Source organism: Heptranchias perlo, chromosome 11 (assembly GCF_035084215.1).
Source record: "Heptranchias perlo isolate sHepPer1 chromosome 11, sHepPer1.hap1, whole genome shotgun sequence".
Classification (NCBI taxonomy): Eukaryota; Metazoa; Chordata; class Chondrichthyes; order Hexanchiformes; family Hexanchidae; genus Heptranchias; species Heptranchias perlo.
In genome coordinates, this window is record NC_090335.1 from 65,827,888 (window position 1) to 65,845,213 (window position 17,326).

At 41.1% G+C, this 17,326-nt stretch overlaps 1 protein-coding gene across 1 annotated transcript in view; it reads left to right on the plus strand.

Moving 5' to 3' along the window:
- Window positions 1–17,326, plus strand: part of LOC137327453 (bromodomain and WD repeat-containing protein 1-like) — a 139,787-nt gene that overhangs the window by 104,991 nt on the left and 17,470 nt on the right. Inside the window, exons 29-36 of the mRNA XM_067993293.1 lie at window positions 774–835; window positions 3,114–3,269; window positions 3,407–3,527; window positions 6,316–6,441; window positions 9,014–9,092; window positions 9,265–9,318; window positions 10,271–10,414; window positions 16,251–16,403. Of these exons, the coding sequence (XP_067849394.1) occupies window positions 774–835; window positions 3,114–3,269; window positions 3,407–3,527; window positions 6,316–6,441; window positions 9,014–9,092; window positions 9,265–9,318; window positions 10,271–10,414; window positions 16,251–16,403 (895 nt within the window). The remainder of the gene's footprint in view (window positions 1–773; window positions 836–3,113; window positions 3,270–3,406; window positions 3,528–6,315; window positions 6,442–9,013; window positions 9,093–9,264; window positions 9,319–10,270; window positions 10,415–16,250; window positions 16,404–17,326) is intronic.

Sequence of the window (17,326 nt, forward strand, 5' to 3'; positions counted from 1 at the left end):
CAGGTGGGCGATATGTTGGTGGCGCAGGTGACCCCCTCTGCCACCTCGAGCCAGGCCTTCCTGGTGGCAGAGGCAGGCCGCTTCCTCCCGCCCGCCCGCCGGGTGGAAGATCTCTGTCCTCCCCCTCCTCACCCCATGTATTGATACCTGGGGTGAGGCATCATTAAACTGGGAGCAGCCTTCCCCCTGGGCTGCTCCATGCAGTCATCTTTGCTATTGGTTGCAGCATCTGTCAGTGGAGGACTGCCCCTTTAAATCGAGCGCCTCCAGTTGACAGATCTTACTGCGCATGCACAGCCCGCCCGACGCGCAGATCAGCAGCAGGGAACCCGGAGGAGCAGGTAAGTGGATCCAATTAGTGGTTTGCCTGCTACGATCGCGCAGGAAACCCACTAATTTCACCGGGCGCGTTACCCACGCGCCCGCTAGCCCACCCGCCGAGAACCCGCAGCCCTGCTAACATTAGGAGAACTCCCTGCTCTTTGAAAAAGTGCCATGAGATCTTTTCTTTCTACCTGAACAGGCAAATTGGACCTCAGTTTAGCATTTCATCCAAAAGGCGACACCATCACGCAATGTAGCACTTCATTAGTATCACACTAAGTATCACATCTCATTAATATGCGTTCAAGTCTTAGAGTGGGGCTTGAACTTGCAACCTTCTGACTATATCTTTGCACTTTAATAGGAGTGGACTCAAGTTTCTAAAGTCATTAGAATTTATCAGAAGCTATGATCATTAACTTCTGTCTTTTTTTATTTTGTCTCCACAGCTGGGAGAATAATGAAATTGAAAGACTCAGTCCTTGGGATATGGAACCCATTTCTGAAAATGGTAAGCAGCTGGAATGCTTTGTTTAAAATTAGTGCAAATTCTCCACAAAATTATTAGTGAAAAGTAGTTCTATTGCAAATAAATATTGGTCTATTTCATATGAATGTTTAGAGGTATACTGTTAATGTACAGTGTCTCAAAATTGATTTTCTACTTCAGCTAACAATCTGCGTAATATGGAACCATTATGTACAAGGAAGATGATGTTGATCATTGTTTTAGAAAGAAAGAACTTGCATTTATATAGCGTCTTTAATGACCTCTGAGTGCTTCACAGCCAATGAAGTACTTTTGATGTATAGTTATTCCTGAATTGTAGGAAAACATGGCACCCAATTTGCGCACTGCAAGATCCCGCAAACAGCAGTGAGATAAATGACCAGACAATCTGTTTTTAATGGTGTTGGTTGAGGGATAAATGTTGGCCAGGACACCAGGAGAACTCCTCTTCTTCTTTGTAATGAGATATCTTACATTCACCCAAGAGGGAAGACAGGACCTCAGTTTAACTTTCTTATCTGTCGGTAAAGCACTCCTCCACTACTGCATTAGTTACAATGGACTAATTTTTTATATCATAAGTTATTGCATAGTGATAGCAGGCATGCAAAGGTGTTGAGGATAGCTCAGGCATCCCAGCAAAGGAGGGAGCAGAGAGTAGAGGTTGAATCAGGGGCTTCTCTTCCATGTCTCCTGGTGGCTAGCTGGAAAGTCACATTGAGACCTGGGAGCGTTCTCTTGCCAGTCCTTAAACCAATTGCAGCAAGCCTTAAGTTGAGGGAAAAATGCACAAAATTAATTTTGATTATCTCCCAGAATGACGTGTAATGTGCAGTCACACTTCAGGTGTACTTTATGCATTTTCTGTATGGATTATCAAAATGCAATAAACACAAAGCTGCTTGCTTTTTTTAAAAAAGTAACTTTTTCACTGCTCCTGCCTAAAGTTCTATTTTATTTGGTACACAGGTGTCACAGTGCAGCATTACATCTGCGTTGCATTATAAAATATTTCTCTCTTCTACCTTGTTCATCTGAAATTATAGCTGGGCTGATGCACTGGGAATTTAAAATAGAGCTATGTTAGCTGCTTCTAAAGGAGTTTCTCTTGACATGAGTGGCTGTGTGGAGTTAATAATAACACTTTATTCTGACTGGAGTTAATAATAACACTTTTTATATTGAATTTAGTGGGTGTTTGTATTGTTAGTGTCAGCCTTATGCAGCCAGTAACAATCCCAGAGTAACTTTGCTGGGTTCACAAAGGCTGGTTGCCTGGAAGATCTGGTTTTAAGAAAAACAACAGGGAGCTTAACAGATCTGGTAAGTTTATTCTAGGGTTGCCACTGGCTACAGAATACATATGCATCAGGAGCAAGCAACACTACTGCCTCTCTTTCTTTATATCTGCCCAAAAGATAAAATTATTTAATGACACATTTACATGCCTCATCTGAATGGACTGCTTTGATCATGGAGTGTTTTTGAAGAAGCTGACTGACATTTCAAAGGAATTGAGGGGTATATCTGCATAGCAGTCCTAGGATGTTTAATTCACTTCAAGCACTGTTTCGACATCATTGTGGTGAGATAGAACTCTAGGGGCAAAGGTGTGCATCTATTCTGTTTAAAGATTCTGAAGAGAGACTGATTTTTACAAGGTTTTATTTTCAAGTCAAGAAATAAATTATTAATCTATGTTCTATATTTTTGCTTTTGTGGATTTCTTTTAAAAAGAACATGACTAGTAACTTAGCTTCAAGTACATGATCTTGACCCTGTATGTTATTCTACCTATTGAAGAGGTGGGCATCATGTATGACTTCCAATGTAAAATATTTCTGAAAAGGTTGATTGTTCATTCTGTTTCACATTAAACATATTTACTCCATGAACAAGATTAGACATTTTGAATCATAGGAGGTGGGGGTCTGCCTGGGGTAACGGAGTGCAGCGGTTCAAGAAGTCGGCTCACCACCGCATTCTCAAAGGCAATTAGGGATGGGCAATAAATGCTGCCCTTGCCAGCGACGCCCACATCCCATGAACGAATAAAAAAAACTTGTTGCTGTGAGCATGAATAAAGAATATTGGTAGGAGGTGTGGAGAAAGCCCAAACCATAACAGTACGCTTAAACTTAAATTAAGGTCAACTGGCCCTGATGAAAGCTGCTTTATGTCCCAATAAGTTTGTGATAATTGTCTCATGTCAACTTAATAGTCTTCCTTATACAAGTAGTTATTTAAGTGTGCTTTTATGCTTCTGTTCAAATTTTAGCTGAGTATCCTGATGACCCTAGTGCTGGTGTTTCTGTGACCGTGGAAGAGCTAGAAGCTCTGCTCTACAAACCTCAAGAGGGAGAGTGGGGAGAAAAATCACGAGATGAAGAATGTGAACGTATTATAAGGGGCATTGATGACCTTCTGACACTTGGTGGGTTTACTAACTGCATTTGTTTTCTGAGCTAATATTAATATTATACTTGAAGCTGTGCCTTATGCCAATGTGCTATTGCTATCATTCAGAACTACTGAAAATGATCTAAAAAGCTATGCTATTTTATTTAACAGATATAGCAACCCCCTTTGATGCTCCTGTGGATCTTCGTGCATATCCTGTATACTGTATGGTGGTTTCCTACCTTACAGACCTCAGCACCATCAGAATGAGGCTGGTCAATAGGTTTTACAGGTATGTGTGCTTTCTCCAAATGTAAATAGAAAGCTGCTTGTTACTATCAATAAACTTGTTTTTTTTAACAAGTGTTAAGGTTAAATATTTAAAGCTTAAGTGTAACTAATTATATGGTTGCCTTAAATGTGAGTAGATAAGTTTCAAGAAAGTTCTAAGGAATGAAAGTTTAAATATGGACATCCTGTATGAAAAAGTATAAATTATATACATTTACGTAATTATGTTCCGTTTTCAGAAATCTGTATATGGAATATGTTGACACTTTCTCGCACTCACTTGTTCAGAAATAAAGCATGCATGCTCTTATCAGTTGCAATAGTCTTTTAATGCAAAAAATTATAAAGTAAAACAATTAACATTAGTTAATGGGTTGTAAGGTGTTCAGTTCCCTTTTGCCTTACAATGATTCTTGGACCCTGGAATTACAAGAATAAAATATACACGACAAATAAGTTTTGGCTCAACTCAAATTAGTTAGTTTATTAGACCAACAAAACCACAGTACAAACCCCTTTATGATTTGACAATCACCCATGCGACTGGTCGTTACCAATGTTGATTGTAGGCCTGGATCTGGAGATGACCGGTCTCCGTCCTTCAGCACCTGACTGCAGTATCCACGTGTCGATGTCGTCCCTTAGTGTTCCAGTCACGTTATCCCACACCTGGGCCCCATCCGTAGTTTGGTTATCAGCCTGCTGAGCAACCTGGCATTTCACACCTCTTCATGTCGGTCTTGCAATCTCCTGAGCTATGCAGACAACTCCTTATCTCCTCCCCTGCTATCCGTACCGCATGAAGGATAATGTGGTTTCCCTCACTGTGATGGACGTTTAGCTCATGGCATTGTTCGGGTGTCTTCCTTTCTTGTCAGAAACTGATCGAGTCAGAGATTCAGTTAACTGACACCTTCTGTGCATTGAGGTTAACTGTTTCATGTCCTTCAGGGTAGTGGCTTTTTTGTTGATGAGTGAAAGGTAATTAAATAAGTATTGCTGCAAAATTCATGAGTAACAAAAGCCGCTTTTATATTATGCAGACAGCCACCAGCACCTGATGTGCAGGTCTCCTGCAGCAATATCAAAGACAAGCTTGCCAGATTTGCTACAGCCAGTTGCCAGGAACACACTTTACTGGGTAGTGTTGGCTGCTGGCCTTAATATAGCTGGTGTTGCTGCTAGCTGCACTAGCATGATATATGGCTATTGTTGGGCTTTCACTTCATGACATGAATCAAATAGCAAATAATCATCCATTATTTGAAATGATAATATTTCATGTAAAATAAGAACTCTCTGGCTTAGTGAGATAATGTACCATATAGTATGATACAGAGATTTACAGATCAGGAATGTTCCAGCTTCCTTCTCTAGTCTGTGCTTGGTAGCCAATTGTCAGCTGGGATTGTGATGGGAACAACACCACCTGCACGTTCCCCTCCAAGTCACACACCATCCCGACTTGGAAATATATCGCCGTTCCTTCATTGTCGCTGGGTCAAAATCCTGGAACTCCCTTCCTAACAGCACTGTGGGAGAACCGTCACCACACGGACTGCAGCGGTTCAAGAAGGCAGCTCACCACCACCTTCTCGAGGGCAATTGGGGATGGGCAATAAATGCTGGCCTCGCCAGCGACGCCCACATCCCGTGAACGAATAAAAAAAAAGAAACTGCAATATGTCTGTGTCCTTGAGCTATGGGGGAAAATCCCTAAGGTTCCTGTGCCTGATTGCCATCCAGTGTGGATATCAGGTGAGGACAAAATTCGGTTCAGTTGTGATTTCTTCCCCAAGCTTGAAAATGCAGCTAACATTTTTTAAGCTCACCTGAAGAATGGCAATTTGGATGAAGTACTGGTTGGTATCCACTTGAGCTGAGTTGCTTTCAGGAAAGAAGAAAATAAAATTGGGAAAAAGTGGTAATTTTTTGTGATGTTCATTAGGTGTTGAATTTTTGCGGGGTGGAGGGAGAGAGAGTAGAAGGATGAAAATTGATGTCAAGACCACAGAAATGATTGTGTGTGTCTAAAGTTGTTTGTTAGCCTAGTAACTAAACAATAGACTGGAAGCTTTAAATTGGAATCCTCGGCTTGACTGACATCCCATGAAAGTGAATTTTGCCAGTCTTAGCCAGATTGTCTGAGGCAAGAGGGGGGAAAAAAAAACTGTCTTAACACTGGGGATTTCATACTGGAGCAGCTCAAGAATTCCTCCTAGCAGGTCTGCTGACAAGTTGCATTAAAGGCTTATATGGAGTTTGTTGTTAGCTGGGCCAATTTTGGAGGGTGGCTTTGTTTTTTTTGGGGGGCCGGAGGGTGGCGGGTGTATATACCTAACTTTTCCTCCTGAGGATTCATCACATTGCCATTATTTACAATTATAATTGACAAATATTGAGCCATGAACTCCTCTAATATGTAGTTTCTACTATGATTTAACTTGTCACATGTGTCAGATAAAGTGTGGGGTGGGGGGGGGTGGTGGGGAGTTTTCTGCTCTACACAACTTTTTAGTCAACAAGCATTGATACATTTAATAAAATAATTAATCCAAATTAATTAATGACTGCTACCAGTGGAAAACTTCCACTTAACTGTATATGTGAAATAATTTAGTGATCGGTGGCAGTGGCTCCATATTGGTATTCTGTATATTAAAGAAAAGTACTTGGTGCCTGACATTTTTGTAATATGTTTTGTATCCTGCAAAGAAATTACATTGTAGTACTGGCAAATGCTGAGATTCTGAAGCTGTCATCTGTATGCCTTGTGCTATAATTTTCAGGAGGATCACTGCACTTGTCTGGGAGGTGAGGTACATAGAGCATAATGCAAGAACTTTCAATGAACCAGATAGCCCTATCGTTACATCGGCCAGGAGAATCACTGACCTGCTTCTTAAGTTCATTGAGTGAGTAACTTGGTTTTTTTTCCCCAAAAGCAGCTCAGAAGGTAAAGTTCAAATTCGAGGACTAGCACTGGAAAAGAATACTGTGAAAGCAACTGTTCACTAGTGTCCTTCAGGAAAAGATACCTCCCACCCTACCTTATCTTGGCTTACATGTGTCTCTAGTCCACACTGTGATTGGCTTTTAATGCCCTCTGAAGAGGCCTACCAAGCCGCTCAGTTCAGACATGGGCAATTGAAACGATATTGCCAGTGCCACCCAAATCATGAGAGTCACCCTTTCATACTAAAGGGAAATGTCTGTTCAGCTTTTATTGGAGCAATAAAATAAGTCTTGTGCTCTTAAGTGTGCAAGACCTTGGATAATTTGGGTGGGTGATGACTGACTTGTAGGTGGCTGGGTGACAAATCTGTTTCCCAGGATATATATAGATGCTTATGCTCTCTTCTTGACCTAGTGTTAAACATAGTTTACTTAATGAAGGTTGGGGTTGAATCTTGGTACATTACCCATGTGTAGTTATGTTTAGGGATGCAGGCAGGTTTGGTGTCATTTATGAAAGCGTTATTTTTTAAGTTCACTTCAAACCTAACTTTAAGTGAAATTTTTGTGACTGTTAGCATAAGGGGATGTTTATTTGAGGATATATCCTAGAACTCAAGAAATTAAATGAGAAAATTAATGATGCTTTAGTTATTTTTTTAGAGCTCTACAAGTACTGGAGAAGTGAGGATAGTAAGTGTGGTTCCTATATTCAAAAAAGGAACAAGGCACAAACCTGGTAATTACAGGCTGATTAGCCAAACATCCATTGTAGGAAAAATATTTGAGGGCATTCTACAGGTTGCTATAAATGCGCATTTAAAGAGCACTGGTACTGTTGGAAGCAGATGGATTTAGAAGTAGTAGGTCATGCCTTACAAAACCTATTGGAATTCTTTGAGGGGTAAGGAGGGTAAGGCAGGAGGTATAGTTTAACTGGATTTTCAAAAAGCTTTTGACAAATTTCTCATGAGGCTGGTAAGGGAACTCGAGGCAATGGTATAAGTGACCATTTGTGTAGATTGATTGTAAAGTGCCTTGGCAACAGAAGATGAACATTGATGATCAATGCAAAATGCTCTATAAGAACATAAGAAATGGGAGCAGGAGGAGGCCATATAGCTGGTCGAGCCTGCTTCGCCATTCAATAAGATCATGGCTGATCTTCGGCCTCAACTCCACTTTCCCGGCCGGTCCCCATATCCATTGATTCCCTTAGAGTCCAAAAATCTATCAATCTCAGTCTTGAATATACTCAACGACTGAGCATCCGCAGCCCTCGGGTAGAGAATTCCAAATATTCACAACCCTCTGAACGAAGAAATTCCTCCTCATCTCAATCCTAAATGTCAGACCTCATCCTGAGACTATGGGCGACGGTGGGAGGGAATCTAACTGAAACCAGCGGGTTCCTGCTGGTGGTTAAAATCCCCCACGTCATATCTTCTCTCCAAGCACTTGTCCTCTCTTAAAATGCATGACAGCAACAGATCCCTTATTTAAACAGTGTTCAGAGGTTTAAAATCTTTACTGTCACTAATGTTGCTTTTCATGCTCTTCGTATTGCTTTAAAAATTTCTGGCTAAAATCTTTATGCTGAATGCGTTGTCTATTCAGCTCATCTAGTGGAATAGCTCATACAAAATGAGAGCAATAAAATTGTTAAATTTCATATTTTGAAAATCTTAGCATTTGGGTGACGCAAAGGGGTAAATTAGTCCTTTTGTGACTGGGATCTGTGTTCGAATGAAACCTAGATTAAAGAGAAGTAAATCTCCTCTCCAGCTATGTGGATCTTCTGTAAATGATTTGGGGTGTTTCAGTGCAGTTAGCAATGGCTGTGGCTTCACAGCACACAATTGTTCTCAATTGGCAATCTTGCTTGGAGAGCCTATAAAGGTGGCTGCTGTGAGAAAATGGTCTAATAGGGCTATTTGAAATTGGGTTTGAGGCACGTTCTTGGTACAGAGCAATATAGCCGATGCTGGCTATCCAAAATGCATTTTTTTAAAAGAAAAAATTCCCATCCTTCACCTTGATAAACAAAAGTCAGAATTTAAAAGGTATACTGTTGGAAAATTTTATATTCACTTTTTATAATCTTTTGCTTCCCTTCCCCTGACAGTCTGCGTAATTGACCATCCAAGTCTTATCTATTATAATCCCAAACTCAGTTTGCGTGCCTTTGACCGTTACCATTGACTTTTTTTCTGCAAATGATGCAGCTGAGATCAAGCATTCACTATGCAGGGAATTGGCTGGAATAATAATATATGATAAAATACTTGCATTCATTTCGTGACTTATCATATTGAAATAACTCCAAGCACTTGATGCACTGCATTACGGTGATTGTTATATAGGCAGCAATGTCCCACATACAGATGTGTACTTTTACTTCATAGCACAGTGCATTAGAAATGCAGTTTGAAAGGTTACTGATGACTTAAATATTGATGCATTCATTTTCAAAAGTACAACTTTTTCTTTGCATTTAACAGACTGTTGTTAATACATTGTATTTAATTCCAGGAATGAAGACTGTAGTGATATTTTTGAGATTTGGAATACCATGGAGAACTGTTCATTGGACTCTCAAGAAGAGGATGAGGTACAAAGAAATGATCAAAAGAGTTACTACTTTTAAATGTTGATACAGATAGCTTAACTGGTTTGGGTTTATTCTGTTGACATGGAATTTTACAATGTACAGTCCTTTTAAGGAAAAGAAAATTTTTATAAACAAATTACCATACTTCAACTTAAATGTCATCTGATTGTAGGAAGATGATGAGTCAACCAATGCTACTGTTCCAGGAACGTCTACTGCGAGAAGAGTGAGTAACATAGATTAATGGTTCCACTGGCAAAAATATGGCATGATTGTTTTGATAGGTTTTGGAGCACTGGGCTTCCACAGTGGGTACCTGTTCAAATTCCTACTTTAACATTTGTGCTGTCCTGCCCACAGTGTACAGGATTTGCTACTTTTCATTGTGCCAGTAGCTGGACTGCTCTGTTCTACTATTCTACTTTATTTTTGGGCATTGAGGAAGGAAGAAGGAAAACACTTGCCATCATTAAACTGATCAGCACTGCATACTACCCATATTGATAAACATTGAAAGTTAACTTTGAACAAAACAGGAAAAAAGAAAAGGCAAGATTTTAAAAATAAATAAATGTGGCAGCTTGCAAAAAAAAATTGTAAATTTAATATAAGTCATAGCATTTTTTAACAGTCTTCTTGACCCTGATTTTAATTCAAGGAAACATTTTTCATGCTTTCAGCATTTATTCTATTGAAGTGGCCCGAACAGTGGTTAAATAAGACAGACCGGGTTACTTGTGGCCTAATGTTTGACTTGAGACTACTATTACGTCCAATAACTCAATTGCTTGATCCCAATGGGCACCCAACAGAGAAGGACTTTTTCTTCCTAAAGTGCATGAAATTTTTTTGCTGTTTCAAAACAGTGAGTGTAAACTGAATGCATTGGTAATGACTGGAATACAGAGACTGTTGCATTATCCAACCAGATCATAGGTCATTAACAATTTTGTTTATGAATGATGTCAGTTCTGTATTCATTTGCAATATATTTTCATCCTTTAAAGTTGCTTTATACCTAAAGGTTTGAGTTTAAAAATGGGATTATGGTGCAAGAATTTCTGCATTGATTATTTCTTTATGTATTTAGCATTACTATTAGTGACTTATATATAAAATGCTTATTTTTATGATGCAATCTCATTGATTACTTTGACCTATTTTGTTCCTATCTAAAGAATCGTGTAAAACACAAATTGAGTCGGAACCTGAACTATGATATCAGCACGTGGAAAACTCAGTGCAGGGAATTGGTGGAGATCCTGTTTCAGTGTGAAGACTCTGAACCTTTCAGGCAGCCTGTGGACCTCGCTGAATACCCAGTAGGTTAATTCAGACTCTTTTTCCATGGAAACTAATTAAAGGCTTATACTTCCACATCATAGTAAAAATGTTAAATGTCTCAAGATAATTTTTTTTTAAAAAGGTGAATTATGTCAAGAAAATATTTATGTAACAGCTCAAGTGGTCAAGTGCTGAACTTGCAACCAAAAGGTAGTATGTTTGAGTACCAGGGAAACCTGACACTCTGACTTGTTTTACCTATCTGAGTGAAATTCTTAAGCCTTACAGTCTCTGCAGTCATTTGAATCTCCTATGGAAATGTCTGAATGTTTTCTTTTAAACCTTTATTGGATGTAAGTATTACAGGACAAGGCAGCTTCAAACCATAAGAAAATAATTATGTAAATTACACAAGGTATTCAATTTCTCCCACAAATGAATTCTTGGACTTTAAAGGTATTCTGAAATAGTTATTAATTGACCGACTTGCCAATTTGGGGAAATTGCACAATTTTCTTTGGGTTTGAGATTTGTTTCTATGCATCCCTTTCAGTTGAAGATGATGAGACAGCTGCATAAGTAGTATTTTCTTATCTCACCTAAAAACTGAAATAAAAATAAAATAAAACTAGAAAAAAGGTATTGAAGTAAAAACAGATTGATGGAAATGAACAGTTACTCAGTTAGCAATCAAAAGAGAAAAGATAGGTTAATATTTCAGGTGGAGAACGTTCTTTAGAATCATAGAAACTTTACAGCACCGAAGGAGGCCATTTGGCCCATCAAGCCTGTGCCGGCTCTTTGTAAGAACAATCCAGTTAGTTCCATTCCTTCACACTTTCCCTGTAGCTCTGCAAATTTTTTCCCTTCAAATATTTATCCAGTTCCTTTTTGAAAGCCACGATTGAATCTGCTTCCATCACCCTTTCAGGCAATGCATTCTAGATCATAACTACTCGCTGCATAAAAAAAGATTTTCCTCACATTACCTTTCGTTCTTTTGCCAATTACCTTAAATCTGTGTCCTCTGGTTCTCGACCCTTCCATCAATGGGAACAATTCTTTTTATTTAATTTATCTAAACCCGTCATGATTTTGAACACTTCTATCAAATCTCCTCTCAACTTTCTCTGCTCTAAGGAGAACAACCCCAACTTCTCCAGTCTATCCATGTAACTGAAGTCCCTCATCCCTGGAACCATTCTAGTAAATCTTTTCTGCACCTTCTGAGGCCTTCACATCCTTCCTAAAGTGCAGTGCCCAGAATTGGACACAATACTCTAGTTGTGGCTGAACCAGTGTTTTATAAAGGTTCAATACAACTTCCTTGCTTTTGTACTCTATGCCTCTATTTACAAAGCCCAGGATCCTGTGTGCTTTTTTAGCTGCATTCTCAACTTGTCCTGCCACCTTTAAAGATTTGTGCACTTATACCCCCAGGTCTCTCTGATCCTGCACCCCCTTTAGAATTGTACCATTTAGTTTATATTGCCTCTCCTCGTTCTTCTTGCCAAAATGTATTGCTTTGCACTTCTCTGCGTTAAATTTCATCTGTCATGTGTCCACCCATGCCACTAGCCTGTCTGTGTCCTCCTGAAGTCCATTACTATCCACCTCACTATTTACTACACTCTTTAAGTTTTGTGTCATCTGCAAATTTTGACACTGTGCCCTGTACACCCAAGTCCAAGTCATAATACATATCAAAAAAAGCAGAGGTCCTAGTACTGACCTCTGGGGAACAGCACTGTATACCTTCCTCCAGTCCGAAGAACAACTGTTCACCACTACTCTCTCTTTCCTGTCACTTAGCCAATTTGGTATTCATGCTGCTACTGCCCCATTTTATTCCATGGGCTTCAATTTTGCTGACAAGCCTATTATGTGGCACTTTATCAAACGCCTTTTTAAAGTCCACATACACATCAACCGCATTGCCCTCATCAACCCCCTCTGTTACCTCATCAAAAAACTCAATCATGTTAGTTAAACATGATTTGCCTTTAACAAATCCGTGCTGGCTTTCCTTTATTAATCCACACTTGTCCAAATGACTATTAATTTTGTCCCGGATTATCATTTCTAAAAGCTTCCCTACCACTGAGGTTAAACTGACTGGCCTGCAGTTGCCAGGTTTATCCTTACACCTTTTTTTGAATAATGGTGTAACATTTGCAATTCTCCGGTCCTCAGGCACCACCCCCGTTTCTAAGGATGATTGGAAGATTATGGCCAGTACCGCCACAATTTCCACCCGTAATTCCCTCAGCAACCGAGGACGCATCCCATCCGGACCTGGTGACTTATTTACTTTAAGCATAGCCAGCCTTTCCAGTACCTCCTCTTTATCAATTTTCACTTCATCCAGTATCTCAACTACCTCCCCTTTTACTGTGACTTTGGTAGCATCTTCTTCCTTGGTAAAGACAGATGCAAAGTACTCATGTAGTACCTCAGCCATGTTCTCTGCCTCCATGTGTAGGTCTCCTTTTTGGTCCCTAATCGGCCCACCCCTCCTCTTACTACCCGTTTACTATTTATATGCCCATAGAAGACTTTTGGATTCCCTTTTATGTTAGCTGCCAGTCTATTTTCATACTCTCTTTCCCCCTCTTATTTTCTTTTTCACTTCCCCTCTGTACTTTCTATATTCAGCCTGGTTCTCACTTGTATTATCAATCTAACATCTGTCATATGCCACCTTTTCTGCTTCATCTTACCCTCTCTCGTCATCCAGGGAACTCTGGCTTTGGTTGCCTTTTTAAAGCCTGCCCATTGTTCAATTATAGCTTTGCCTGCTTATCTTTGATTCCAATTTACCCGGGCCAGATCCGCTCTCAACCCACTGAAATTGGCCCTCCTCCAATTAAGTATTTTTAAGTATTGCTCCTTGTCCTTTTCCATAACTAATCTAAACCTTATGATACTATGATCACTGTTCCCTAAATGTTCGCCCACTGACACTTGCTCCATTTGACCCACTTCATGCCCCAGAACCAGATCCAGCGATGCCCCCTTCCTTGTTGGGCCAGAAACATACTGAACAAGAAAGTTCTCCTGAATACACTTCAGAAATTCCTCCCCCACTTTGCCCCTTACACTATTACTATCCCAGTATATATTAACATAGTTGAAGTCCCCCATTATCACTTCTATAATTCTGGCACCTCTCTAATTTCTCTGCAGATTTGCTCCTCTATATCCTTCCCACTAGTTGGTGGCCTATAGAATACACATAGTTTCTTAACTCTAACCAAATAGATTCTGTCCTTGACCCCTCAAGATCATCCTCTCTCTCAAGCATTGCAATATTCTACTTAATCAATACTGCCACCCCCTTCCTTTTTTTCCCTTCCCTATCTTTCCTGAACACCTTATATCCAGGACTTATTTAGTACTCAATCCTGCCCTTTTTTGAGCCAGGTCTCAGTTATCGCCACTACATCATATTCCCATGTGGCTATTTACGCCTGCAGCTCACCAACCTTATTTACCATGTTTTGTGCATTAACACACATGCACTCTAAACCTATCTTAGACCTTCCCATATTCTCTTAGTCTGATCCCACCTAATACTGTACTATTCCCTACTCTAGTGCTATCTGTCTCTCTCCCAATCCTTTGTGCACCTTGTTTCTCCTTTCTAATACTGCATCCCCTTGCCAAATTAGTTTAACCCCCCCCCACCAAACCGGGTCACAGCACCAGTGAACCTCCCCACGAGGACATTGTGAGGTGTGTCTGTCTTGAACAGGTCCCTCCTGACCCAGAACTGGTCTCAATGCCCCAAGAATCTGAAGCGCTCCCTCCTGCACCATGGCTCTAGCCACGCATTAACCTGCCTTATATTCCTATTTCTGAACTCACTAGTGCATGGCACTGGGATTATTTTTTATTCGTTCATGGGATGTGGGCGTCGCTGGCGAGGCCAGCATTTATTACCCATCCCTAATTGCTCTTGAACCGCTGCAGTCCGTGTGGTGAAGGTTCTCCCACAGTGCTGTTAGGAAGGGAGTTCCAGGATTTTGACCCAGCGACAATGAAGGAACGGCAATATATTTCCAAGTCGGGATGGTGTGTGACTTGGAGGGGAACGTGCAGGTGGTGTTGTTCCCATGTGCCTGCTGCCCTTGTCCTTCTAGGTGGTAGAGGTCGCAGGTTTGGGAGGTACTGTCGAAGAAGCCTTGGCGAGTTGCTACACTGCATCCTGTGGATGGTACACACTGCAGCCACAGTGCGCCGGTGGTGGATGGGGTGCCAGTCAAGCGGGCTGCTTTGTCCTGGATGGTGTCGAGCTTCTTGAGTGTTGATGGAGCTGCATTCATCCAGGCAAGTGGAGAGTATTCCATCACACTCCTGACTTGTGCCTTGTAGATGGTGGAACGGCTTTGGGAAGTCAGGAGGTGAGTTACTTGCCGCAGAATACCCAGCCTCTGACCTGCTCTTGTAGCCACAGTATTTATGTTTCTGGTCAATGGTGACCCCCCAGGACGTTGATCGTGGGGGATTCGACGATGGTAATGCCGTTGAATGTCATGGGGAGGTGGTTAGACTCTGTCTTGTTGGAGATGGTCATTGCCTGGCACTTGTCCGGTGCAAATGTTACTTGCCACTTATTAGCCCAAGCCTGGATGTTGTCCAGGTCTGCATGCGGTCACGGACTGCTTCATTATCTGAGGGGTTGCGAATGGAACTGAACACTGTGCAATCATCAACGAACATCCTCATTTCTGACCTTATGATGGAGGGAAGGTCATTGATGAAGCAGCTGAAGATGGTTGGGCCTACGACCTGCCTTGAGGAGCTCCTGCAGCAATGTCCAGAGATTACTATCTTTGAGTTCCTGCTTTTTAACTTCCTCCCTAGCTCCTGAAACTCTGGCCGCAGGAACTCATCCCTTTCCTTTCCTATGTCGTTGGTACCCACATGGACCATGACATCTGGCTCATCCCCTTCCCCCTGCAGAATGTTCTGCACCCTCTCCGTGATATCCTTTACCCTGGCACCAGGGAGGCAACACACCATGTGGGACTCACGTTGACGGTCACAGAAACGCCTGTCTGTCCTCCTGACTATCAAATCCCCTATGATTACTGCATTTCTACACTACATTGTACCACCCCCCCACCCCCGTGCAGTCCTTTGCCCCATGGTGCCATGCTCAGGACTGCACTCCTTCGAGGTGTCGTCACCCTCACTGGTATTCAGTGCTGAATACCAGTTTGAGAATGGCGCACACCCAGAAGATTCCTGCACTGCCTGCTTCTTCCATCCCTTTCGGATGGCCATCCACTTGCTATCCTGAACTTTCTGTGGCTGTGGGGTGACCACCTGCTGGAACCTCCTTAGAGCCAGTAAATATGAATTGTTATTGTTGAAAATTTTATACATTGTTTTTCCCACCCCTGGATCTTCACATGGAAAATGTGACCATTTTCCTTGGATTTTTATTTACATTTAAATTTTAAGTGTTTTTTAAACTGAAAGTATATATTTTCTTTTTAAAAACGCATTTTGCTTTGTGGCTTTCATTTCTGTGACATTTGCATGGCTGTACTTTTGTAGGAAGTATTTGTAAGCATTGCTATTGCTGCAAAATGCCAACTGGAAATGAGCATTTGATAAGATCTCTTCCATTCATCAGCCAGGCATGTATTCCAAAATACATAAACTTATTGCAAACACAGTTGTGCATATGTAAGGTTACATTTTTATTTTTGTATTTAAATTAAGTTTTTTTTGAAGAATTAGAATTTTTTTAAAAAGCCTTCATGGAAAAACAATGCATATTATATTGTAAGTGAAGAGAAATTGTGGGCATTTCTGATAGTTTTAAGCGCTGACTTGGTTTTGATACTTCGTGGTCATATCTAGGATTACAGGGATATTATACACACTCCAATGGACCTGGCGACTATAAAAGAAGCATTAGAAATGGAAAATTACGATAGTCCTGTAGAGCTTTGCAAAGATGTGCGATTAATCTTCAGCAACGCTAAAGCTTATTCACCAAACAAAAAGTCTAAGGTAAGCTGAACAAAACATGTTTTAACTGTATTAAAATTGCTATTTGGAAAAACTTTCCTTTCGGATGCATGCAACTAGGATGCATTTTTGAAGTCAATGGAAATAAAAACCAGGAGTGATGTAAAACAGGCTGCCAACTTACTATCACCCGTTTTACTCTATCGCGCAAAGTCCAGATCTACCCCAATGTTCCCACAACATTGCTGCTCTTGTACTTCTTGATGGTGAATGTCACAGAGGAGGGTGGTGCTGTCGAAATAACCTTGGTGAGTTGCTACAGTGCATCCCGTAGAACCTACATACCGCATCCATCCAGGAATATTCCATCACACTCCTGACTTATTGTCCAACGATTTTATTTGAAATTTACAAGCTTTCGGAGGCTTCCTCCTTCCTCAGGTAAATGTCAGGAACTCCTCGAAGCCTACGCATTTATAAATCACAGAACAATACATGGTGATTACAGACAGTCTTTGCAACTGCCCGTTGCCAAGGCAATCACCGTGTTCAGACAGAGAGGTGTTACCTACAGAACCCCTGAATATACATTCAACAAAAAAAAACAAACAGGAAAAAAAAGAGAGAGAGGGGCAGAAACATCGGGAAGGCAGAGAAAGCCAGCAAATGACCCGTTATATTAAAAACAGATAGCTTTTGTTCGCTGGTGGGCTTACGTGTAGCGTGACATGAACCCAAGATCCCGGTTGAGGCCGTCCTCATGGGTGCGGAACTTGGCTATCAATTTCTGCTCGACGATTTTGCGTTGTTGTGTGTCTCGAAGGCCGCCTTGGAGTACGCTTACCCGAAGGTCGGTGGCTGAATGTCCCCGACTGCTGAAGTGTTCCCCGACTGGGAGGGAACCCTCTTGTCTGACGATTGTTGCGCGGTGTCCGTTCATCCGTTGTTGCAGTGTCTGCATGGTC